The sequence below is a fragment of the Tursiops truncatus genome, chromosome 11 (genome assembly GCF_011762595.2).
Source record: "Tursiops truncatus isolate mTurTru1 chromosome 11, mTurTru1.mat.Y, whole genome shotgun sequence".
NCBI classification, from domain to species: Eukaryota; Metazoa; Chordata; class Mammalia; order Artiodactyla; family Delphinidae; genus Tursiops; species Tursiops truncatus.
Genome location: NC_047044.1, coordinates 67880150 through 67905808, shown reverse-complemented (window position 1 = coordinate 67905808; position 25659 = coordinate 67880150). Strand labels below are relative to the sequence as shown.

Here is a 25659-nt window from a genome sequence, read left to right as displayed (position 1 = left end):
CCAAGTTTGTGGTAATTTTTTATGCAGCAATAGAAAATGAATACAGATATTCTCATGATGATTCTCCAACAGGGATACCCCATCATGTTCACAGGTTCTGTCCACAATACCAAGTATCTGCAATTATTCATTCATTCAATAATCTTGGTATCATTAGTTCTTTCATTAACACACTCAAAACAAGAGTATGTAGAGTGAGCTATAGTAGAAGATGATCATCCTCTATATTGTACTGTTTAGACCTTCCTAAATGCTTTCTTGGGAAACAGAGATAGTACTGTTTTCAAATCACCTTTATAAACTAAGCATTTAAGCAAAAAACATTTGCTAGTTGAAAAGCAAAATAAATAAAATGACTTGGTCACATTAATCTCAACAGGAACTCACATAATTTGAGGCACAGTATGGCTTATAACCCTGAAAATAATAATGTTATTTTAAAATATAATGAGGGACTTCCCTGGTGGTCCAGTGGTTAAAACTCCATGCTCCCAATGCAAGGGACACGGGTTCGATCCCTGGTTGGGGAACTAAGATCCCATGCCCCGTGGCATGGCCAAATAAAATAAAATTATTAAAAAAATTTTTTTAAATAAAATATAATGGGGCTTCCCTGGTGGCGTGGGGTGGCCCGTGAGTTAACTATTACTTGAAATAAAAGCATATATGTAAAATGCCATGGATGTAGCTGTGGTTATGGGCTGTGACCAAACCATATTAAAAATTTTTTAATGAGTAACCTGTTTCATTGATTTTGAAAATTTCACAGTATAATTTGGTAGATGTTTCCATTCCATCAAATGGAATTGATATCAGACTTTCCAAAATTAGGCATGGCTTCTCTCTCAGGATAAGACTGTACCTTAACTCTTTTGAGAGCCACAATACAGTCAATCCAAGATTCCAAAGCAAGATTCCACACGGTTTCATGCCTGATGGTGTGTGATGCATCGTGGACCCTTGAACTTGTGTGACTCACTTAACTCTAGGAATGAACAGCAGGGGGGTTGCCCTCAGCTTGCAGCTGAGCAGGACTTGACTAAAGTTCTGAGGAGAATAGTGTACAGGCTCTTTTCACTGTTTCCTCAAGGCAGAATTTAATGGCCTGTGGCATGGATCGAGAAAATATGAGAAATGATTAACAAGGACCTAGAAGAACTAAAAAACAAACAGTGATGGACAACACAATGAATGAAATGAAAAATACACTAGAAGGAATCAATAGCAAAATAACTGAGACAGAAGAATTAATAAGTGAGCTGGAAGACAGAATGGTGGAAATGACTGCCAAGGAGCAGAATAATTAAAAAAGAATGAAAAGAGGGCTTCCCTGGTGGCACAGTGGTTGAGAGTCCGCCTGCCGATGTAGGGGACACGGGTTCGTGCCCCATTCCGGGAGGATCCCAAATGCCGCGGAGCAGCTGGGCCCATGAGCCATGGCCACTGAGCCTGCGCGTCCGGAGCCTGTGCTCCACAACGGGAGAAGCCACAACAGTGAGAGGCACGCGTACAGAAAAAAAAAAAAAAAGAATGAAAAGAAATGAGGACAGTCTCAGAGACCTCTGAGACAACATTAAATGAACCAACATTTGAATTATGTGTCCCAGAAGAAGAAGACAAAGAGAAAGGGTCTGAGAAAATATCTGATGAGATTACAGTCAAAAACCCCATAACATGGGAAAGGAAATAGCCATCCAAGCTCAGGAAGCACAGAGAGTCCCATACAGGATAAATGCAAGGAGAAACACACCAAAGCACATATTAATTAAACTAACAAAAATTAAATTCAAAGAAAAACATTGAAAGCAGCAAGGAAAAAGGAAAAAATAACATACAAGGGAATCCCCATAAAGTTATCAGCTGATCTTTCAGCAGAAACTCTGCAGGCCAGAAGGGAGTGGCAGGATATAATTAAAGGAATGAAAGGGAAAAACCTATAACCAAGATTACTCCACCCAGCAAGGATCTCATTCAGATCTGACAGAGAAATCAAAAGCTTTACAAGCAAGCAAAAGCTAAGAGAATTCAGCACCACCAAATCAGCCTTACAACAAATGCTAAAGGAACTTCTCTAGGTAGGAAACACAAGAGAAAAAAAAAAAAGACCTACAAAAACAAACCCAAAACAATAAAGACAATGGTAATAGGAACATACATATCGATAATTACCTTAAATGCAAATGGCATAAATGTTCCAACCAACAGACACGGACTGATTGAATAGAAACAAAAACAAGACTCATATATATGCTATCTCCAAGAGACCCACTTCAGACCTAGAGACACATATAGACTGAAAGTGAGGGGATGGAAGAATATATTCCATGCAAATGGAAATGAAAAGTAAGCTGGAGTAGCAATACTTATATCAGACAAAATAGACTTTAAAATAAAGACTGTTACAAGAGATAAGGAAGGACACTATGTAATGATCAAGGGATCAATCCAAACAGAAGATATAACAATTGTAAATATTTATGCACCCAACATAGGAGCACCTCAATACATAATGCAAATGCTAACAGCCATAAAAGGGGAAATCGACCATAACACAATCATAGTAGGGGACTTTAACACCCCATTTTCACCAATGGACAGATCATCCAAACTGAAAATATATAAGAAAACACAAGCTTTAAATGACATTAAACAAGATGCACTTAATTGATATTTGTAGGACATTCCATGCAAAAACAACAGAATACACTTTCTTCTCAAGTGCTCATGGAACATTCTCCAGGATAGATCACATCTTGGGTCACAAATCAAGCCTCGGTAAACTTAAGAAAATTTAAATTGTATCAAGCATATTTTCTGACCACAACGCTATGAAATTAGAAAGCAATTACAGGAAAAATAGTGTAAAAAACACAAACAGTGGGCTTCCCTGGTGGTGCAGTGGTTGAGAGTCTGCCTGCAAAAAAAAAAAAAAAAAAAGCAAACAATAAAAAACACAAACATATGGAGACTAAACAATATGCTACTAAATAACAAAGAGATCACTCAAGAAATCAAAGAGGAAATCAAAAACACATAGAAACAAATGACAGTGAGAACACATGACCCAAAACCTATGGGATGCACCAAAAGCAGTCCTAAGAAACTTGACAGCAAATTAATCCTACCTCAAGAAAAAAGAAAAATCTCAAACAACCTAACCTTACACCTAAAGCGACTGGAGAAAGAACAAACAAAACCCAAAGCTAGTAGAAGTAAAGAAATCACAAAAATCAGAGCAGAAATAAATGAAATAGAAGTGAAGAAAACAGTAGCAAAAATTAATGAAACTAAAAGCTGGTTCTTTGAAAAGATAAACAAAATAGGTAAACCTTTAGCCAGACTCATCAAGAAAAAGAGGGAGAGGACTCAAATCAGTAAAATTAGAAATTAAAAAGGAGAAGTTACAACTGACACCACAGAAATACAAAAAATCATAAGAGACTACTACAAGCAACTCTATGCCAATAAAATGGACAACTTGGAAGAAATGGAAAAATTTTAAGAAAGGTGCAACCTTCCAAGACTGAACCAGGAAGAAATAGAAAATATGAACAGACTAATCACAAGTAATGCAATTGAAATTGCGATTAAAAATCTTCCAAAACGGGCTTCCCTGGTGGCGCAGTGGTTGAGAGTCCACCTGCCGATGCAGGGGACACGGGTTCATGCCCCGGTCCAGGAAGATTCCACATGCCATGGAGTGGCTGGGCCCATGAGCCATGGCCGCTGAGCCTGCACATCCAGAGCATTTACAGGTTCCAGAAAATAGGACAAATCTCAATGAATTTCAAAATATTTAAATGTTACAAAGCATGTATTCCAACCACAGGAGAATGAAATTAGAAATTAATAACAGAAGGAAATTTGGGGAATTCACCAATATGTGTAAATTAAACAAAACACTCTTAAATAGCCAATGAGTAAATAAGGAATCATGAGGCAAATTATAAAATACTTTGAGAGGAATGAAAAACACACAACAAAACTCATGCAGCAAAAGCAGTGCCCAAAGTAGACACAAAAATTTCCCCCCAGAATTCTAGCAAGCTGAATCCAGCAACATATAAATAGGATTACATACCAAAACCAAGTAGAATGTATCCCAGAAATGCAAAGTTGGTTCAGCATACAAAAATCAGTGACTATAAAACACCATTTAAATAGAATAAAAGACAAAACCCACATGATTACATCAATAGAGAAAGCATTTGACAAAATCCAACACTCACCAATTAAGAATAGAAGGTAACTTAACTTCCTCAATCTGATAAAGGCCATCTAAAACAAAATAAAACAAACACCCCCTCCCCCCCATTAGTATCATATAGAATAGCCAAGAATAGCCAAAATATTATTTAAAAAAGAAGTACAAAGTTGAGGACTCACATTTCCCAGTTATGAAAATACAGTAATCAAAACAGTGTGATGCTGGCATAAGGACAGACATATAGATCAATGACATAGAATTGAAAGTCCAGAACTAAACTCTTACATATATGGTCAATCGTTTGCCAAGACCATTCCATGGAGGAAAGAATGGTTTTTTCAATAGATGGTGCTGGGACAATTGGATATCTACCTGGAAAAGAATGAGTAGGACCCTTACCTCACATCATATACAAAAATTAACTCAAAATGGGTGAAATACCTAAAGGTAAGAGCTAAAATTACAAAACTCTTAAAAGAAAACAGGTGTAAATATTTGTGACCCTGGATTAGGCAACTGTTTCTTAAATCTGACACCAAGAGTACAGAAAAAACAGAAAGAAAAAAAAGGATAAATTGGACTTCACCAAAATTCTAAACTTTTGTGTATCAAAGGACGTCACCCAAGAAAGTGAAAAGACAATCAATAGAATGGCATATGTGAAAATAATATGTGATTAGAATCTACTATCCAGAATATACAAAACACTGTTACAGGCAATAATAAAAATAATTTCAAAATAGGCAAAGCATTTGAATAGAAATTTCTCCAAGGAAGATATACAAATGGCCAATAAGCACATGAAAAGGTGCTCAGCAGCATTAGTCATTAGGGAAATACAAATCAAAACCACAATGAGATACCCCTATAGCTATTACAAATATTGGTGAGGATGTGGGGAAATTGGGAACTTTGTACATTGCTGATGGGAATATAAATGGTGCAGCCATTGTGGAAAATAGATTGGTAGCTCTTCACAAAGTTAAACATAGAATTACCAATGACACAGCAATTCCACTCCTGGGTGTGTATCCAAAAGAACTGAACACAGGTACTAAAAAAATACGTGTACACATCTGTTCATAGCTTCTCCCAGAACTGGCAAATGGTCCCAAGGAAGTAGTAGCCCTACATACTGGGTTCATCGCTTTGGATTTATGTTTTCTCCCATATCTTGGTTCTATATTTCATCACTACCTTAGTAGCACACTGATGCCTTTGAGCAGAATTTTTCCCCTAGTTTTCCTCAGGGAAAGGTTTGATCTGAATTACCCGATATTTTCCTAGTTTAAGTAGAATAATATTGATTCTATCCTGGATACTCTTCTTTCTAGACCTTTGTATCTTATCTACTTATGGAGTTTCAAATATCATCCATATGCATATGGATAGATTCTTGTAGTTCTCATCTTTAGCCAACCAGTCTGAAATATATACCTTTCTCCCAAACAACTGCACTTCCTGGAATTTCTTGAACATGACATCTGTGTATCTGGGCATACGGTCGTCCATCTTTCTATTCCGCTTTGAATGCTCTTCCCTCTGCTGTCCACCCGGCAAACTCATAACAGTTTTTTAAAATTCAATGCTGGTATCCACTCCACAGTCTTTTCTGATTCCCCATGCAGAAGTAGGTGCCTCTCCTCTGTGTTCCCACAGTATCCCAAGAATAATTAATAATAATAATGTTATGTACATTAATTTATAAACTTATAATTTTAAAAAATTATATGTTGCACTGTTTTTATTACATAATTTAAGGACTATTCAAAATGCTTCCCCTATATTAACTTATCTCTCATAACAATCCTATGAATCTGATGACATTATTATTCACATTTTATAAATGAGGAAATTGAAGTGAAGTAACTTGCCCAAGATTATGCAGCTATTAAATTGCAAAGCTGGAATTTTAACTCAGGCATCTGACATCAGCCTGTAAACCTTTACTATGCTCTCTGTCATCATATTGATCATAATCATCTTCTCTGTCATTTGCTGGGCTAACTGTTAATGCCAAGCATTATGTTAAAGGGCATGATCACATTTTAGAGCTCTATAATGTAGGTCCCATTTTTTTCTTATTGAGGAAATTGATGCCCCCAAATTTAAGTAACTTCTCCCTTATGTTCATTGTGTTAGATTGCAATTCTCCACTCTTCCCTAGATCCATGCCCTTTACAATATGGTTTTGTAATTCTTCCCATCAAGAGGTAAATTTCATTTCCCTAGTCCTTATATCCAGAATGGCCTTGTAATTTGCTGTGGTCAACAGACTGCAGGAAAAGTGACGTTTCAGTTCCAAGCCTGGGCCTCCAGAGCCCCTGTGCACCACTTTTCACTTTCTCTGTCATGGGACGCTGCCACTGCCATGAGAACAAGCCAGGGCTAACATGCTGCTGCTGAAACCATGCTCAGCAGAGAAAAGTCATCTCAGATGAGGTCATCCCAGACCAGCCAACCTGCCAGCAGACCACAGATGTGAGAGAGGTCAGCCAACCGGAGACATGTAGAAAATAATTGCTGTTTTAAACCCCTACATCTGGGGGTAATTGGTCATGCATTAGTATGGTAGCAATACATAACTGATTCAGTCATATAGCCAGGAAGTGACAGCATCTCTCTCTCTCTCTCTCTCTCTCTCTCTCTCACACCCACACACACACACACGTGTGCAAAAATATGATCCATGTGCTCTTATCCATACAGCTTGATAATAGGAGAATAAGAAATTAATTTAACCCCCATTCCTGAAGGCATGAATGTGGAGGGGGCACAGGGAAACCAGCACAGGAGGTAACATAGGAAGGAAGAGGAGGGGAGGGGCCACGAAGAACTTTCCAACCCCTTCAAACTGACTTGCCCTCTCTCTGTCCCTTTCCTTTTTTCTTTTTTGCGGTACGCGGGCCTCTCACTGTTGTGGCCTCTCCCGTTGCGGAGCACAGGCTTCGGACGCGCAGGCCCAGTGGCCATGGCTCACGGGCCCAGCCGCTCCGCGGCATGTGGGCTCTTCCCGGACCGGGGCACGAACCCGCGTCCCCTGCATCGGCAGGCGGACTCTCAACAACTGCGCCACCAAGGAAGCCCTGTCCTTTTCTTAAGAGACCCATCCCTCGACCCCTCCCTCTTCCCTCCCCCTCCCCCAGACCTGGAGGATCCTTCAGAGGGAGGTTCAGACCTCTTTCTCTTCCTTTGCTGGTGTAAGCCATGGTGGTGTGTGCTTCTGTGTGAGAAGTAGGTTTTTGAAGTTCCTGTTCTTTCCGTTCCCAAGTCTCTGGGGCTGAAAAGGAGGAAAAGATATTAGTTATCAGATTTTTAAAATGTAAATAAAATATACTCCCCCCCCACACCTCAGAAAAGCACCTCTTCCTGTTAAGCGTCCGGAGGTTTATAAGGCACTACCGCCAGACTGGATTCTAGCAAATGCAGATGGTAGTGGATCAGCATTAGCCATTGAGTAGAACTTAGCCTTTGGTCTTTCCAGAACAGAGTCAGCTGAATGAGGATCCCCACGGGAAGACACTTGCTGCTCAGGAATGAGTCAGTACTGGAGTCTCCTGGGGTAGAACCTATAATCTTCCGAGGGCAAGAGGTTGTGTCAGTGCTAGTGATGTTTGCTCTGCCCAGAAATACAGCAGCAGAGGCCAGAGCCTCTGTCCTGAACCTACCACTGCTTCAATGTGCTCCCTTCCCCACTGTCCAAGGAAAGGTAAAATCTCATTCTTTTATTTATTCAACAAATAAAATATCCACTATGTCCGAGACACTGTTCCAGGTGCTGAGGATGCATCAGTGAATAAAACCAAGTCTCTTTCCTCCATCAAACTTGTATTTTAGTGGAGGAGACAACCAATATATATACATAGATATATAATTCCTAAGTGCTTTGAGGAAAAATAAAGCAGATTAAGGTGAGAGGACAGGGAGTACACTTGAGCAGAGACCTGCATTGAGGGAGGAAGACACGTAGATATTGGGGTAGAGGAAGCCAGTGTGAGAACAGTACACTCAGCGTTCCTGAGGCAGCAGTGTGCCTGGTCCTTCAGAGGTCCAGCCAGCAGCTGAGCTGCAGCAGACTGATCAAGGGAGGTGGAGATAGCCATGGGCCAAGTCATGCAGAAGTTAGTGGGCAAGAGTGAGGGCTACATTTTTTTCTATGAGATGTTACCTTTCATTGTAACCACTATAGACCAATATACAGGAATACTTAGAAAGTTTGTTGACTGAACGGGGGGAAACCCTCACTTTATATCATTTAAGACAAACTGTACCCAGTCATGGCTACACATGAATCATCTGTGTTACTATGTGACTCCTGGGCCCACTTACTCATCAAAATCTCTGGAGATGAAGCCCCAGAATCAGTACTTAAAAAAAAACTCCAATCCTCATAACATATGGTTGTATATGCAAAGAAAACGTGTGAAAGGATTTATACCAAACTACAATATGAACCTCAGGCACATGATTTTAGTTCTGAGTAGAAATGCCATAAAGAATTTAACTTTTTAAAATAGTTCTCAAAATCATACCTTTTAAGGACAGTTCTGTCTTGGTGAAACTGCTACCAAAGACATCCATCTTGTAATATAGCTCTAATAAAAAGGATCAATTTGATACTGAATTGCAAACTGGAATGCACTCAGTATTTGCTGGGTGAATGTCTTTTAACAGCTTACTGTCAAGTATGTCGGTCACCCTATTGTACTGGGTTGCTGCTATCACAGTAGGAACTAACTCATGACGTTTCCATTACTGCTGCAGTAGTGGAAAAGTTCTAATCTACGAAAGCACTCTATTGACACAACTTGCTTAGGTTTCAAACTATTTAAAATCCTTTTTGATTTAGATAGGTTAATTAACAAATAGATGAGTGGGCTATCTAACCTATCACCAGGTATTGCATTATGCAGACTTATCCAAAAAAAAAAAAAAAAAACAAGGTTATACTAGAAAACCAACTTAGTACACAATTTAGAGAAAAAAATTTTATTGCAATATAAAACGCACTTATAAAATGTCCACAGAAGGCATGTAATTCTTCACTGCTATATAAATTCACTGGGAATACTTTATTCACCTTCTATTGTTATGATGACATCACCTAAAACATAAACGATGAGTTATACTCTATAACAAATGCATCATTGATTTTCAACAATCATTGGTTTAATAATAATTAGTTTAAGATTATATAATCACATCTATATTCTGGAATGTCCACTTACTTTCATGTAGTGTAATAGAGTTTAAGAGCATAATTGCACATGGATGGTAGAGAAAAACATTCACTACTAAATTATTTTATACCTTCATGACAGGTTAACTTTCTTCCTGACCGAAAATAACAGCTTCAGCAGCTTGGCCTATGGTCGACAACACAGCTCCAGGATTCTCAATGCAGTAGTTTGTGTGTATGTGTGTCTATGTGTGCACCCACGGAAAAACTTAAACTACATCTTTCATAAACAAGTGCAACATTACCGTCAATTATTTTGCATTATAGTCTGATTATTTGTAAACAAACAAAACCCCACACACTCTTAATTCTAGAAAACAAAAAAATCTGTCAACTCATAATTATTCTAACATGCTTTTAGTTGAACACACATTGAATTTCTGAAAGGTGCATATATTACCTTAGATAATAAAGTGTAAAAATGAGTGTTTCATATTTTATACTATGAAATGTACATTTCTGGTATCTGTTCTATGCAGCATAAAGTTTAGATCAAGAAATTCTAAATCCCGGATCCCCACAGTTCGTTTAGAAAAGTCCTCTAAATTATGGCTCTTGCAGCAGGTTTATCAGATTAAACATGGTGAAGTTTTCTAGCTCCCTCTATTTCAAGTATCAGAGAAAAGGAGGCTCAAAATCTCTGTAGGTTGTAATTGAAAATGCAAAGCTGTAGAAAACAGTTAACTGTGTTTTTTTTTTTTTTTTTTTTTTTTTTTTTCCTTTTTTGCGGTATGCGGGCTTCTCACTGCTGTGGCCTCTCCCGTTGCGGAGCACAGGCTCCGGACACGCAGGCTCAGGGACCATGGCTCACGGGCCCAGCTGCTCTGCGGCATGTGGGATCTTCCTGGACTGGGGCACGAACCCGTGTCCCCTGCATCGGCAGGCGGACTCCCAACCACTGCGCCACCAGGGAAGCCCATGTTAACTGTGTTTTGAAATAAGATATAAATTGAAACAAGATTTGTTTATCTGTGTTAGGCTGATGAGTACTAGGACTTTAAAATAATTTTGTTAAATCTGAATATTTGCCTATAAATATATGGTTTTAGAGAGAAATCAATCGGTTTAAAACTTTTTCAATATTGTCGACTTTAGTTTTGTTTGCTTTTGAATGATATTAATTTAATATTCAACTGGACATAAATATTTGGTCTCACACTACCTATAATGAAATGACTTACTTTTGAAATGGAAAATTTTTAAAGCACTAGAAAGAGCATTTACTAAAGCAGTTTCAATGTGTCTTTCAACATCATCAGAAATCCTGAAGTATATATCTGGTACCCTTAATGTTTCAGAGTGAGTTGATTTTCTGAAATTTTAATGCCATTTAAAAAATGAAAAAGTCAAATAGAAAAGACTGCTGCAATAAAGCACTGTTTCTAAAAGTTGTAGACATGATCTCACAGTCTGAGTGAGCACTGCTCTTCAGAGCACCTTTTCCTAGGCACATGAAGTTTTCAGCTTAGAAAATAATCTAATCTGGTCCTTAACATATTCATTAAGTGGAATGAATATTTTAAGGTCTTCCTCTCTCCCTTGAAGAAAAAAAAGTGATGTATCACCGAAGAGTAATAAGAATTGTATCTTACTTTAGATTTTCTGGAATTGGCCCAACTCTATAAAATTTTAAGAACTATGTGAAAGTGTGGAATCATCACTCTATGAAAACTGTGATGAAATTAAACATCATTATGTCAAACCCTTTTCTAGCTTTAACTCAAAAATAGAAATCATGAGTCTTCTATAACATTAATTTAAAAACACACAGAAGTGAAAAGTGCTGATTTTCAAAAAGTACAATTTTTTCCCCTACTATACATCAACGTGGAATGATTTCAGTTCTCCTGTACTAAAAGCTGGACTTTTAAAAAAACTAGTATTGTAATAATTTTAATCAGTAGTGGCTTCAGTTTCAGCTGGACCCCTAATTAGTCTTCGAATTCCTCTTTTTCCTGAAGGACCTTTTGGTTTTGCAAAACTTTGTTTATGTGCATGCTGCTTGGGGTGTACTTCTTCATAAAGGAAGTCTGCAGTCAACTCATCCCCATTGTCTATCTCGATCTGTAAGAGATAAAATTAGCAAAGTGTGATGCAATGTGAGAAAACACAACATTCAAAACCTAATACAGATTTGGATAAAGAGGATGTGGCACATATATACAATGGAATATTACTCAGCCATAAAAAGAAACGAAATTGAGCTATTTGTAATGAGGTGCATAGACCTAGAGTCTGTCATACAGAGTGAAGTTAGAAAGAGAGAGACAAATACTGTATGCTAACACATATATATGGAAATTAAGAAAAAAAAAATGTCATGAAGAACCTAGGGGTAAAACAGGAATAAAGACACACACTTACTAGAGAATGGACTTGAGGATATGGGGAGGGGGAAGGGTAAACTGTGACAAAGCGCGAGAGAGGCATGGACATATATACACTACCAAACATAAGGTAGATAGCTAGTGGGAAGCAGCCGCATAGCACAGGGAGATCAGCTCGGTGCTTTGTGACAGCCTGGAGGGGTGGGATAGGGAGGGTGGGAGGGAGGGAGACGCAAGCGGGAAGAGATATGGCAACATATGTATATATATAACTGATTCGTTTTGTTGTGAAGCAGAAACTAACACACCATTGTAAAGCAATTATACTCCAATAAAGATGTTAAAAAAAAAAAACCTAATACAAGCAATGAGCCAGTTTTCAGGTGTAAACGCTTACCAATAAGTGCATAATACTCATTCCAGCAAGAGAGAACCAAGGACCATGTGAAAATAGTTCACTTTCATCTTATTTGGGGGGAGGAGGAGGGAGCTAAATGAGTTGCTTGAATATATAATTAGCTATACTCATTTTCTATTTGGTTCTCTCTTTCTTCTCCAATTTAACTAATGTTTAAAAGTAGTACAGTAGGAATCACCACTATATTCTTAAGTTGTTCTGCTTTGGTACACTACATATTTTCAAGAAACATTACTCATGGTCCTTTCATCACTTGGGTCACTTGAAATCACTCTATAACACGGGCTGGTGAACGATGGCCTGCAGGCCAAATCTGCTCAAGTTAAGAGAGTGTTTTACATTTTTAAAGGATTGTAAAAACAAACAAAATAATAAAACAAAGAAGAATATGTGACAAAGACCATATGTGGCCTGGCAAAGCCTAAAATATTTACTATCTGGTCTTCTGGTAGAAAAAGTCAGCCAGCCCCTGCTATAGAAAGTGATTCTTAAGAACTTAAAAAGCTCTTAAAGGGCTCAGTACCTAAAACACTGGTAATTTGTAAGGACCTGTGTTTTAAGAGTTGAAGGGCTCAAGAATAAACCATATCTTTTCCCATGCCTCACCTGCATTTAAGAAAATAAATTTAAGGAAACGTAGCTCCCAAAATTCATGTTTATGCCCATTCTCTCCTTTCCCAACAACTGGAAAGATTCTCAACCACCCCATGGTTCAGTTATAAATAGAGACTGTAGTTCCTTATTAATAAAGTCTTGAGACAATCACAAGTATGCAGCTTGAGTAGCACCATCCAGCAAAACTTCCTGCAATATGGAAATGTTCTCTAAATTCTGCACCATCCAACACAGTGCCATTGGCCACATGTGGCTAAAATGAGCACTTGAAATGTGGCTGGTGCTTTTAAGGAACTGAATTTTAAATTTCGTTTAATTTTTATATATATTTAAATTTAAATAGCCACATGTAGCTTGTGGCTACACATTAGAGAATACAGATCTACAGGGAGACTGGGGTCATGATAGGCCGTCCTCAAGCACTTAGAGGAGTTCCTAAGGATTTATGATGAGAATAAGAAAAAAAAACTTTCATTTATAAACCACAATACATCACGAACTACACGAAAGACAATAAAAATGTAACAAAAACTGAAAAATTAAAAATAGGTAGGTATTAAATATATTAATAAGATAAATTAGATAAAATAAATTAGATAAATAAATAGATAGGTAATTACCTTTCTAATGACATCCATTTGTAGTTGTCTTTCTACAATCTCTAGCAGAGGGCTCTTGCAGCTAGAATACAGCATCCGTTCTCTTATACTGCATGTGTATCCAGGCATTGAATAAATAAAAACTAAATTAAAATAATAATAAATCCAATTAGCAGCATATCAATTAAAGCACACACTAAACCTCATAAAGCTACAACTAAGCCCTCTGGCCAAGAAATAAGAAAGAATATAGTGATGAAATATCAATCAGCAAACAAAGTATTACGTTAAAAAAAAAAGTATCATATACCTATAGACTCCAAATAGTCTCCTTCATGGGAATGTTTATACAGAAAGAAATGATAACGTGCTGAATCTCTGGGAATCCTCTTTGGCAAATCTTTTAGTTCTGTATTTATTGTGTTGGCCAAAATTATAATTTCATTTTTTATATCTATTTCCTGTCAATAAGAAACAAAATGCATTTATTAAGACAGATACACAGAAATTTAAAATTTATAAATTAAAAAACCAGGAGACAAGGGGAAACTTACACAATTTCACTTTTTCCACAGTGAATATATATTGCTTTTGTAGTTTAAAAAAAAATGAATAAAAAATAAAAAGGAAGCAAATAAAAAGATTTAAAATCCATTAAAAACAAACCTTATACAAGCCATAGATACCAAAAAGTGAAGCCATTTCATAACAATCATTATATCTCTTACCAACTGCACATAGTTGAGCTGTCTGTTATTCAATTTTTCCAAAGCCTGAAAAGCTTCTCGAGAAATAGGAAATGCTACTCCTTGTAGTGTTTGATGCTTAGTGTCCACACTCACGTCAGTTTGTACCTAGTATGACAGATTCAATTTACCGATGAAGTTTAGCATTTAGCAGTGTCAGATGGCAAAGAGAAGAAAACCCAACCTCTACAGAGTGAGGGTCATTCCACCCTTGCCCATTTTAATATAATTAAAATTAACAATTAAAACACTATGAACTTAAAAAGCAAATAATTTTCACATTTGTTTCAGGTTCTGCTAGCACTTTGTCAACATGCAGAGTGTATGCCACATTTTGATGAAAATGCCGGAAGTGAACATCTGAGTTGAGTGTGCAATGTTAGTGGGGCTTTGCTTATATGTTTGGTTTGGCACAATTGCCATGAGCTACGTAAGCTCTCAGAAGTGTCTTCAGATTACACTTTTAATTACAAAGTTTTACTTGATAAAATTTATGAACAGTGTGATATAAATATAATATGCATAGAACTTTACTTTGTTCTGCTAGACATAAAATGCAACACAAACACCATGCACTGAGTTGAAAGGAGTACAAACAATATACAAAGACACAACACAGCTCAACAAATTATACTACTGCAGAAGTTCCACACTTAGAGCTTTCATTACTAAGAACATGGGTGTGCACGTATCGGAAGAAGAGAAGAGTACGTCAAGAAAGCTTTCAATGCACATATTTAAGACTTTTATACTCAGTAAATGACAGCATAGTATAGGGTCTCATTTGCAGTGTTGCAACAAAGTCAAATAGAAATTTTACTTTAAAAAAAAATGAATGGAGATTCTACAGCATAAATGGTATTGTATAATGAAAACATCATAGAACATATGCAAATGCATACCCCAATAAGATCCTCTGGGTTCTGATTGCAAGGAATAAAACAAACTATCAAACTTGTAAAAAAAAAAAAAAACCACGTAAAAATCCATACTCAAATAACTTGAGTTAAAATAATATAAAGATAGATCCTTGCTATCAGGTCAATATTAAATAATATTCAATCACTTTTCAGACTGATTCTTATTAGTCTGTTACTCAGACAAGTGAATAGTAGTTTCTGCTACTTGTTCTTTTCTATAAAATTCCGTTAGAAATACAGTAGCTATTCTAACTTAGAATTGCTGCAGTAAACACATTAGAAATATGATAAACTATAATATGGATGAAATTTATTGACTCTAATATGCTAAACAAGTACTCAAATAACCATCTCCCATATATATCTATATATAGGCACACACCCATCCAAGTAATGTCCATAGAAGTTAATTTATAGAGCCTCTAGAAATCCTAAACACACTACAGCATTTATGTTTTACTCTCTTTAGTCGTCAGTATTCTCTGAAATAACAAAACAAACCTTCAGGCAACCTCATTAGATATAATATCCCTCACACTACATGGGTAACACATACTTTTCCCATTTATTGATATTTAGTATTCAAAGTACAAAGTTAAAAACAGTTGTACTTCTCACAGGAAGATTACTAATCTATAACCTACATTATAAAGACAGGAGAAAGCTATTTATGAAACTGACATGAAGTTTAATATTCACTTTTAACTTTTTCCTGAAGACACATTGAGCACAGTCTTGTCAGTCTTGTCTCTAAACTGAACAGAATAAATGTAAGCTATCTAACTTATTTATTCTCTAGTTACCTCTTCATCGATTAATTAAAAATACAATATTTTTAATCACTTAGAATCTTGCAAGGTTTCAAAATGGTAATAATACCTCATTAATTTTAATCTGTCGTAATTCTTCTTCAGCTGCAGTCAGTGGGGCAGGAGAAGACTGTGACAGCAAATATTTCTTATATCCATGTAATGACACATCTTCCTGTGAGCACAGAAACTGACTGTTACTAGTTGTGAGGCTACTTTAGGAAAACAAAATCATTAATTTAACAGAAAATATTTTAACTAAAAATAAACAGTAACAATAATTTTATTACTTCTTTTTTTAAAAAAAAATTCTATTCTACAGGTTTCAAAAGTTTTAAGGGGATTAGCTACACTTCATTTCCTAAAGCTTTACAATTATTAGATCTTTTGTGAGTGTGATGGTGGTAACGCCAGCCACATGACAAACCTGATCATGCTTCAAGTCTATAGGACAATTATAATTAACCTGGGGAAGCCTGCCCCATAGTTATTCAATAATCAACATATTCAGATTCTGAATTCTGTACTGTAATGAATTATATAATTTCTCTACAATTATTCATAGAAAATAATTACAGTTCTTATTTAAAATAAAAAATATTCCAAAGAAGTTTACTTCTCATCAAAATTTTGTGGTTTGGAAGACTGAGAATAGAATTGAGAAACCAGGCCACTTCACAACTGATGTGAATAAGCAAAGGATACCCATCTAGTCTCGTGCTCTATCCACCAGAATACATTACTCCCTGAATCACAGTAAAAGCTCTAAAAAACAAAAAACCTGTTGAAAAAATACACTGTAATTTTCTTAATTTGGGAGTATATCTATATACATGTATTTACCATACAAATTTTATAATGGAGTAAATTCTTAATCATAACTAAATTTATTAATCAACAATTACCCCAATTAATTATCAATCAATTTACCTGCCTCAATGTTCTAGTTCAATTAATACAGCTATTGCTTCCACAGCATAAGTGTAAACATCCAAAATATCTAAAACCTACTATCTCTTTTAAGTAGTCTCTCATTTTTCTGAGCCTATCTCCACATCGTTAAAATGAAAAGGTTGAACTAAATGAGAGGTTGAACTAAATGATCTCCAAGGGATATTCTAGTGTTTGAAGACTAACAGAGGAGATTCCAACATATTTTAAAAGTGTAAGTATGATGTTTCAGTTAACTTGCATATCATATGAAACGTAATATTTTCTCTTATTCTTTATGTTTACCAATTCACCAGTCATAATTCACATTAACTATCCCATTACCTCGGTGCAACATGCAGAATCTACATAAAAGTATAAGTTTTGTACCTTTACTGTTCCAAACACTTCATCTTTAATGTGGCCACCTCCAAACTCCTTTTTCAGAGTTGCTCTTGTTGCTGCATACAACATTTTTTGACGAACCTAGTAATTGTGAAAGTTTACTTATAAGTTTATAGATGAAAACTATCATTACAAAAGAAAGCACTTTATAAATGTATGAAAATCTTCAAGCACATTAAAAAGAAATTAAACTGTGACAAAGCTGAAGTCCGTTGACTATAACATGTTAAAATATGTATATACAAATAACCATCATAACATCAGCATCTAAAATATCAACAGCTACTAAGGAAGACTTCAATTTATAAGTCACATTTTTTGAAAAGTAGAAAAAAACTAAATTTTAGAAAATCATTCATTTTTGTCAAAGTATAAAATGAATTCAGGAATTAAAAAAACTACTTAAAACACTATTTTAAAATCACTGAAATGAAGTAAACTTGATAATGACATTTTACTCAAAACAAGTCTAGGTCAGACGCTACTTATTTAGTTGTTTAAGAATCAAATATTCGTGGCATAACTATGGCATAAACCATTCTATGAGGGACAAAGTAGAAAAGAACTACAGTATATACTATTATTAAAGAGTATGATAGCATCTATGGAAAACTACTAAAGATAACTGCCAACCAATAGAAATCATTTCATAATTTTGTACTGGCAAATCCAGTATTTCTTTCAGACAGCATATACAGAATTAAATAGGAAGTGATGACTTTTGAGAATGATATCTACATAACTTTTAAAATTATTTTTCTACAATAAACAAGAGAATTAATTTTTAAAATATTGAGCAGTATCCATATACTAGCTTTTTATTTTATTCTATTAATCAGTCTACTAACTCTCCTAAGAGAAATACTTGTTTGTGTGCATGCCCATCACTTGAATGGTAGCTATTAAGAATATTTAATAAAATGTTCAGTTAGTTCTATAAGAATTATTTCAATTATTACTCTCAAAATAGTAACCTTCATTCTTCAGAGGTCCACAGAGTCATTTATAATTGCCACAAATTTTTCAATTTAAAATCAATAATAATTCTACTGATTTCAATCAAGGTCAAGATTTCTGAATCTAAGTACATTACCCCTGATTCTACATTACCAATCACAAGGATTTTTTCCATGATCATTCCCATCTATGAGATATGACTGTTGCTTCTTAACTTTCTCTTGGCCTAGGAATATTTCAGAAAAAAATTTTCTAGCTTTTAATGTTAAATAAGTAACCAAAAAATTACTTACATGAGAATGGTCTGGAGACCACGCAATGAATATCCATTCATATCCCTGGGCATTCTGAGAATCTAACCTGAATAATACGTAGCACGGTTGTTTGTCCTCCAACAGGGGTAAAACAAAGGAATCATAATCCTTATCCCAGGAATCTAAAGGCTGCCTACACGCTCCAACCACAAGTTTCTCTATGAAGAACAATTTTTAAAAGATATATAAATGGTTTAAAATGCCAAATGGTAGAATAATGAAGAATAGAAGAACAAATTAATAGTTAGTTCTTAATTGCTATTATTCACATCAAAATATAGAAAGGGCAAAGGTTGTAACACAGAAAATAAATATAATATAAAGCAATATTAAAAACAGATATAAAAATTATAACTAGCATAGTTAAAATAATGTTATAAACACAAGAAAGGAACGTACAAAAATGATTATAAATAGTTGAGTTGGATGGCTGAAGAGAGGGTGATTATATTCTATTGTCCAAATATTTATGCTATAAATTATCAACAAAATATATTTAACTAAGTGTCCTACCGCTCAAAGGTATAATTTCTGAAATTAAACACTGAATTGTACAGTTAAGAAATACTAAATAAAAACAGGTTTAGCTCCTATTTGGCCATAATGCTACAAATTTTAATATTTGTCCAGAAACAAATTGGTACAGCCACTTTGAGGCATTATTGGGCGAATCAAGTGAAACTGCTAATGTACTCTGCATAGAGAATCTCTTGCACATATATACCAAGGTGTTCACTGCAGCACTATAAAATAACAGTGGAAACTGAAAATAGCCTAAATATTCATCAATAAGAGAATGGACATATAATATGTGGCATAATCATATTATACAATTCTATTCATATTTAAAAAGAATTAGTGAGCCTCTATCAAAACTAATTATAAAAGCAATGTTTACAGGAAAAGGAATGATGCAGAAAAAGATGTCAGTTTATGTGAACTTAAAAACTCTAAACAGCACTATATGTTATTTAGGGATACATATAAAAAACAGATTGAACAAAAATAAGGTTCCTAACATAGTTGTCTCAGGAGAAGGTCAGGAAGTAAAACTGTTTAAAGCGAATGTTCTTATATTATATTACAACAACATTAAATTACAAAAGGCTTGAAGCAAATATGATAAAAATGTTAGCAGTTAATAATTTAAGAAGAGAGGGAGGTATTGTTATTTATTCATAATTTCCTTATTTAAAAAATTTTCTCAAAACAAAAATAAAACCAGAAAATAGTGATATTCTAAAATATGCTGCTTTCCAGTATATGTTTATTCTTGTTGAGTGTGTTAACGTATGTAGAACAACTGCCTATTTTTCAAACTATTTTGGTATTTTTAATATATAAGAGAAAATGGAATGCAAATTAGATTTACTTCCAGTTTATGAAAGAACAAGGTATTTTTCCAAAGCAAAATATTTAAGGTATTTAAGAAATTAGGTCAATGGAATATTTTAACATATTCATTTGAGATTAATTAGTTATAATATTAATTATTCACACTCAAACCAGCTGAATTAAAAGACTCTCCCACCCAGTGAATTTCCCTACGTACAGCTTTATTTTGAAGGTATCGATTTATAGTCTGTTACACTCAGAACTTTTTCCCATAACAAGAAAGGGGAATCATTTCTGCAGCATACACTGCAATCAGGTTGAGAAAACGGGAGAGTTTAAAATCCTTCCTTTCTACCTCAAAACTAACTTTACTGAATAACAATTCACAAGTAACTTTTCTTTTGTGTGGGATAATCACCTGTTACTGATTTTCATTCCAGAGATGCAAGCACTGATATTAGATACAAACTGTGGTACAGAAACTGAGACACAAAAAGTGTAAGAGGAAGATGTCACACCAAAAACAACATCTTTTTGTTTCCGTGAGAGTCAACTACAGAATGCAGAAGGTAAAGTAAGCAGGGGCCCGTAGGACATGTCCAAAATGTAGAGGAGCCAAGTTAACTAAAGGCGAGCCCTGAACCTGCTTCACATTTATTAATAGTCCAAATCACTGACAATGATTTAGAAGTTTAAAAATACAACAGCCAATAATCCAAGGACAAACAACGTTTAAAAATGCTTAACTAACCATTTTCAATCGATATCTTCAGAAGTCTGTATTTTCCATTTCTTGCTCTGGCAAAAATATCTTTAACATCCTCACTTGCTGTGGAAAAAGATACAGAAAAGTAAACCTATTTTTAATACTTACGTATTAATACTTTCTGATGCTACTTGAATAGGGAAAAAATGAAATGTAATACAAAGAAAACATCTTGAAGATGCAGTATTCTCTCATCAGTAATTTAAATTACAAAAATTAAAAGGTGTAACAGTAGACATTGTATACAGCTAAGAAACATAAACATATTTTAAAAGTATATTAATTCTAACCTGTTTTACCTAGATAATTCCATAGCAGAAATTTACACTGGGAATGAATATATTAAAGTTTCTCAAACCCAATAATCACAAATCACAATTTTGAAAAACACCTTTATTGCTTGTTTGAAAAATGCTGAAAACCTGCTTTCACTCTCTTCTGGTCCAATTTCAAGCTTATAATAAACAAACACACCTCCTTCATCAATTCATTTTTACATTTTCACCTTTAAAAACAACAATTAATGTCAAACACCCTATCCTGATTAAAGAAAAAGACAATTCATTCAAGCTCGTACTTCTGGTCATACTTCTCTAATTCATATTTCTTAAAAACCTGGAGTAATCTCACTGAGCAAATATATATTTAATAACCTATCCCTTGTGCTATTAAAGCTTCAATTTCGTTCTAATTTTATTCTTGAGTTGTATATTGAGAACAAGAACCACTGTTTAGTAGTGCTTGCTATAACGCTCAAGCATGAAAGTCAATAATTATATATATCAAAACTAACGCAGACAAAACAATGCTTTTAGATTTGCGACTGTTTTGCTTGTGTTTGTGCGTGCAGGAGGAGGTGTGGGGTGGTGTCAAAGGCCCTTAAGAACAAAACACAATTAGACGTTTATCTGGGGAAAAGATTCTTTGTCCATTAACAGGAGGAGCTTGTGTTTACATTACAACTCGTTAAGTGATCGCGAGTAACCCGGGACATATTTGATTCTGATGAGGTGAGCGCTTTCAGACCGCCCATTTTCAAACCAGGAAATAATACAGGTGAATTATAATTGCACATTCAACTGCCTGCCCGGGACGATTAAACGCAACCATACAGATCAGACTTTTCAGTTCCCTGGGTAGTATCTAAGAACAACCAAGACGCCTCATACTCAAGATACAGACAACGGTGTTGATGTTCCAATTTTGGAAGAAAATGTGGAAGAGTTTGGGAAGCACCCTTACTGGAAATGAAAGATTCCCGCATCTTTCTTTTCATAATCCAAATCTTGTAACAACTCTAAAGTTGGACCGTGAAAAAGAAAATTCGCCCGTCTCTCGACAGCAAAAAGAGCCCCAGTCGCCTCCACGGTTCCAGGTCTTCCCAGTCCGATAAAAAAGGGGAAAGTTGGGCTAACGGCGGCGGCGGCGGCGGCAGGCACGCCCCCTTCACCCCGGCCGCCGCGGAAAGCCATTTCCTTCGCTCCGGCGAATTTCGGGTCCATCGGCAACGTGGCGGCGGCCGGCCCGGGCTGGGAGGGTGGCAGGCCGGGAGCGCCCGGGACACGAGAGCGCGGAGAGGCGCAGAGGCCCGGCTCGTCCCCGAGACCGACTCCCTGTGCTCCGGGACCGACTCCGGCCCTGCCCATCCCGCCGCCCGCCCGGCTCGCCGGGGGCCTCCCAAGAGTCCCTTCCCCGCAGGCAGCGCCGGCGCCGTTACCTTGGATGCCGGTCTGATGGGACATGGCGGCGGCCGCGGGCTCCCGGCTCCGGCGCTGAGTGCTGCGAGCGGCCCCGGCCGGCGGCTCCAGGAAGTGGCGGCTACTCCACCAGCCCCGCCGCGTCATCAGCCTGCGACCCGCCCCGCCCCGCCCCCGCCCCGCGAGGCCAGCGGCGTCCTCGCGCGGCCCCGTCGCTCTCGCTGCCTGCCTCCTGACACCCGTGCAGTCTTGGCGCAGCCGGACTGCAGGTCCAGACCCCCGGCCCGCAGCTTCAGCTCTCTGCCGGGGGTCACAGTTCACGTTTTTTGCCGCCGTTTCTCCCCCTCCACCACGGTGAAACACTGCTGCCCGGCAGGATGGCTTTGCCCTCTGGGGTCTGCCCTCCAGTGACCCTGCCGACACCGCCTTTCACTGGTTCAGCAAAAACGTTGCTCAAAAACAGAAATGAACGTTTTACTGAACACACGTTTTCAGCTTTAAAAAGATGTGCATGATATCCTTTTTGGTTTACTCTTCCTGCAGTCTATACAATTTAATGTAAACGGTCACTCCCCGCCCCTTTTTTATAAAAAGAATTAATAGATAGGCAGTCTCCCATGAAAATCCCCCACGCTTTTAAATTAAGTTTATCTCAGACTGTTAACTATCCTTTCTTTACTTGGGCACATTTAGACACCAGGTTTTCCTTTCTCTTCATTCCAAAAAGAGACAGCCACTGAGAGTGAGATTAACTGACTTGAGTACTCCTCTGTGGTCAGTTCTATCATTGCAAACTATAATACTGCTCTGCTTCAGGTTGGCGGTTTATTCTTTAATCAGGTAATTACTCAAGATTCATTCGTAAGGATGAATTTGTAAGGTAACAGCAGTTGTTATTAAAAATTATTTTTCATTTTCTGCTTTTATGAGCATGTATTTCCCTTTCTAAGGATAATTTTAGTAGTTATTTTTGTACTACTTTTCTAGGACTCTTAGATTATAGTTTCCTAGGTGGAAAGCTGGGTCTTTTGTTTTTAGGGCCTTGAACTGACAAGTATACAAAAGTACAATCTGATTATCAACAAATACTCTGAACAGGCCAATAATATAAATGCAAGTTAACAAAATCACTCTTCAAATGCAATGTATTTTTAATTAGTTAACTAGCCGCTGGGTAATTGATTTCTTTACGAGGGTCACAGCAAACAACGTTGCTATGCCCTGTTTCTTGTTACTTCAGCCTTATTTCTCAAACACTTCCTCATATTCTGGAATAAGCAAAATGTAATATGAGTTTTATAACTTGTTTGGATTTAAGAAATGTAGGGAGGTGTTTCATGCTAACCAAATTCTTCCTGACACAACAGTTCACCCTAATTTACCGGTTTTGATAGCATTGTTGAGCACAGAGAGTTCATCTGCAATTTTCTGACTGATTGATGTTATTGTGACTAGGGAAAATTGCTTAAGGAGGTTGGCACTACTCAAAAGTACTGATGAGAAAAAAATAATTCTCCCATATTCATGCTTAGAAAAGACCCCGGTGTGTTCAGCCCTGGAGAGGAGGAAAGTCCAGGTAGGTTGGATAAGACCACCACGGCATCCACCAGAAAATGCTTATTTTCTGCCAGTACAGTAGTTTGACTTAAAACTGCAAGGGGCTTGGGTGCATTGTTTATGAAACAGCAAACTTCCTCTAGCAAAACAGGAAATCTGAGAAGGGAAAATGTTTGCTAAGATGTGAACAGCATGGCCAAAATGATCTTTTTTACTGTCCATCAACATTTCTACATATAGTTAAATAATTTCCTCTATTTTACTGTATTTTCGTATGTGCAACAAATGGGTTCTTGATGCTTTCATAGGATATTGTTTTATGCAAATGTTTCTGGTTGATATTGACCATACACTTAAATCTCACTAATTTATTATGCCTGATGTTCATTTCAGATTAGATCATTGTACTAACTTTAGAGAAATAGTTTATTGAGTATAAATAGTGCTAGTGGTGCATATATTTTACCTATTTAAGAGAACAGATTATGATAGAAATCCTGTTTATTTGGTTAATCTCTTGCACTTACATCTTTAATTTGATCCCAATCATATGACTGCTCACCTTATCTTTTTAAAATACTGTGTTAAAATACACATAACAAAAAATTTACCATCTCAACCATTTTTAAGTGTTCAATTCAGTAGTGTTAAATACATGCAACCACTCTCCAAGACTCTTTGCCTCTTGCAAAATTAAAACTTTATATTAACATTAAATAACTTTCCATTCCAACCCAACCTCCAGGTCCTGGCAAACAACATTCTATATCTGTTTCTATGAATTTGACTACTCTTAGTACCTCACGTAAGTGGAATCATACAGTATTTGTCTTTTTCTGACTGGCTCATTTCACTTGGCATAATGTCCTCAAGTTTCATCCATCTGTAGCATGTAGAATTTCCTTCCTTTTAAAGGCTAGATAATATTCCAGTGTATGTATATACCACATTTTATTTATCCATTCATCCATCATGGGCACTCAGGTTGCTTCCAACCTCAGTATTCTGAATAATACTGCTATGAACATGGGTGTACAATTAACTGAGTCACTGCTTTCAATTCTTTTGGGTATATGCCTGGAAGTGGAATTGCTAGATCGTATGGTAATTCTGTTTTAATGTTTTTGAGGAAACTCCATACTGTTTTCCATAGTAGCTTCACCATTTTACAATCCCACCAACAGTGCACAAGGTTCTAGTTTCTCCACATCCTTGCCAACACTTGTTATTTTCTTTTTGATTTGTTTTTATAGTGGTCATCCTAATGGACGTGAGGTGGTATCTCATTGTGGGTTTTATTTACATTTCCCTAATGATAAGTGATGTTGACCATCTTTTTATATATTTGTTGGCCTTTTGTATATCTTCTTTGGAGAAATGTCTATTCAAGTCATTTTTAAATTGGGTTGTTTGTTTTGACGTTAAGTTGTAGGAGTACTTTATATATTCTGGATATTGACCAGATATATGATTTGCAAGTATTTTCTCCCATTTTGTAGTTTTCCCTTTCATTCTGTTGTGTCTTTTGATGCACAGAAATATTTAATTTTGATTTTGTCCAATATATTTTATTTTTGTTGTTTCTCCCCTTAACTTTAGAATATCTTTCCTAATCTTTTGAATATCTTCTAGCTTTCCTTCCCTAAGTTTCTGCTAAATGTCTTATAAATATCATCTACAGTTTCTCACCTCTTACTCCTTCAATCCATGGTTTCCAAACTGTGTGCAGAGATGCCCCAGGCACAGTGAACTCATAGGAGCGCCTGGGGTATATTACACAATTCTGAGGGAAACACAGTAGTACTTGATGTCTTTCTG

The 25659-nt window shown here is 36.4% G+C and overlaps 1 protein-coding gene across 12 annotated transcripts; it reads right to left on the bottom strand.

The window, feature by feature from the left end:
- Positions 1–5: 5 nt before the first annotated feature.
- TWF1 (twinfilin actin binding protein 1) lies at positions 6–22426 on the bottom strand. 12 transcript variants are annotated; one of them, XR_012324444.1, is made up of 13 exons: positions 22305–22426; positions 20573–20650; positions 18466–18644; positions 17201–17296; positions 15951–16055; positions 14134–14259; positions 13716–13866; positions 13427–13548; positions 9218–11510; positions 7571–7783; positions 5645–7487; positions 4230–4278; positions 6–2914 (listed from the first exon to the last, which is right to left on the bottom strand). XR_012324444.1 is itself a non-coding variant. In XM_019934589.3 (9 exons), the coding sequence occupies exons 1-9, from the start codon at positions 22327–22329 to the stop codon at positions 11340–11342; spliced, it is 1053 nt and encodes a 350-aa protein (XP_019790148.1). In that variant the 5' UTR covers positions 22330–22426; the 3' UTR covers positions 9181–11339. The 12 variants fall into 12 exon arrangements, 1 of the variants encoding a protein (XP_019790148.1); XR_012324446.1 differs by having other exon boundaries at positions 7386–7487; XR_012324440.1 differs by having other exon boundaries at positions 4230–7487.
- Positions 22427–25659: the final 3233 nt, after the last annotated feature.

What these genes read in the sequence shown, in the direction of transcription:
- TWF1 (XM_019934589.3), bottom strand. Translation starts at nt 22,329, where the DNA reads ATGTCCCATCAGACCGGCATCCAAG. An exon ending in GAAGATATCGATTGAAAATG is followed by an intron (nt 18,645 to 20,572) that starts GTTAGTTAAGCA and finishes TGTTCTTCATAG; the next exon opens with AGAAACTTGTGGTTGGAGCG. An exon ending in AGCTCAACTATGTGCAGTTG is followed by an intron (nt 13,867 to 14,133) that starts GTAAGAGATATA and finishes TCTTATTGACAG; the next exon opens with GAAATAGATATAAAAAATGA.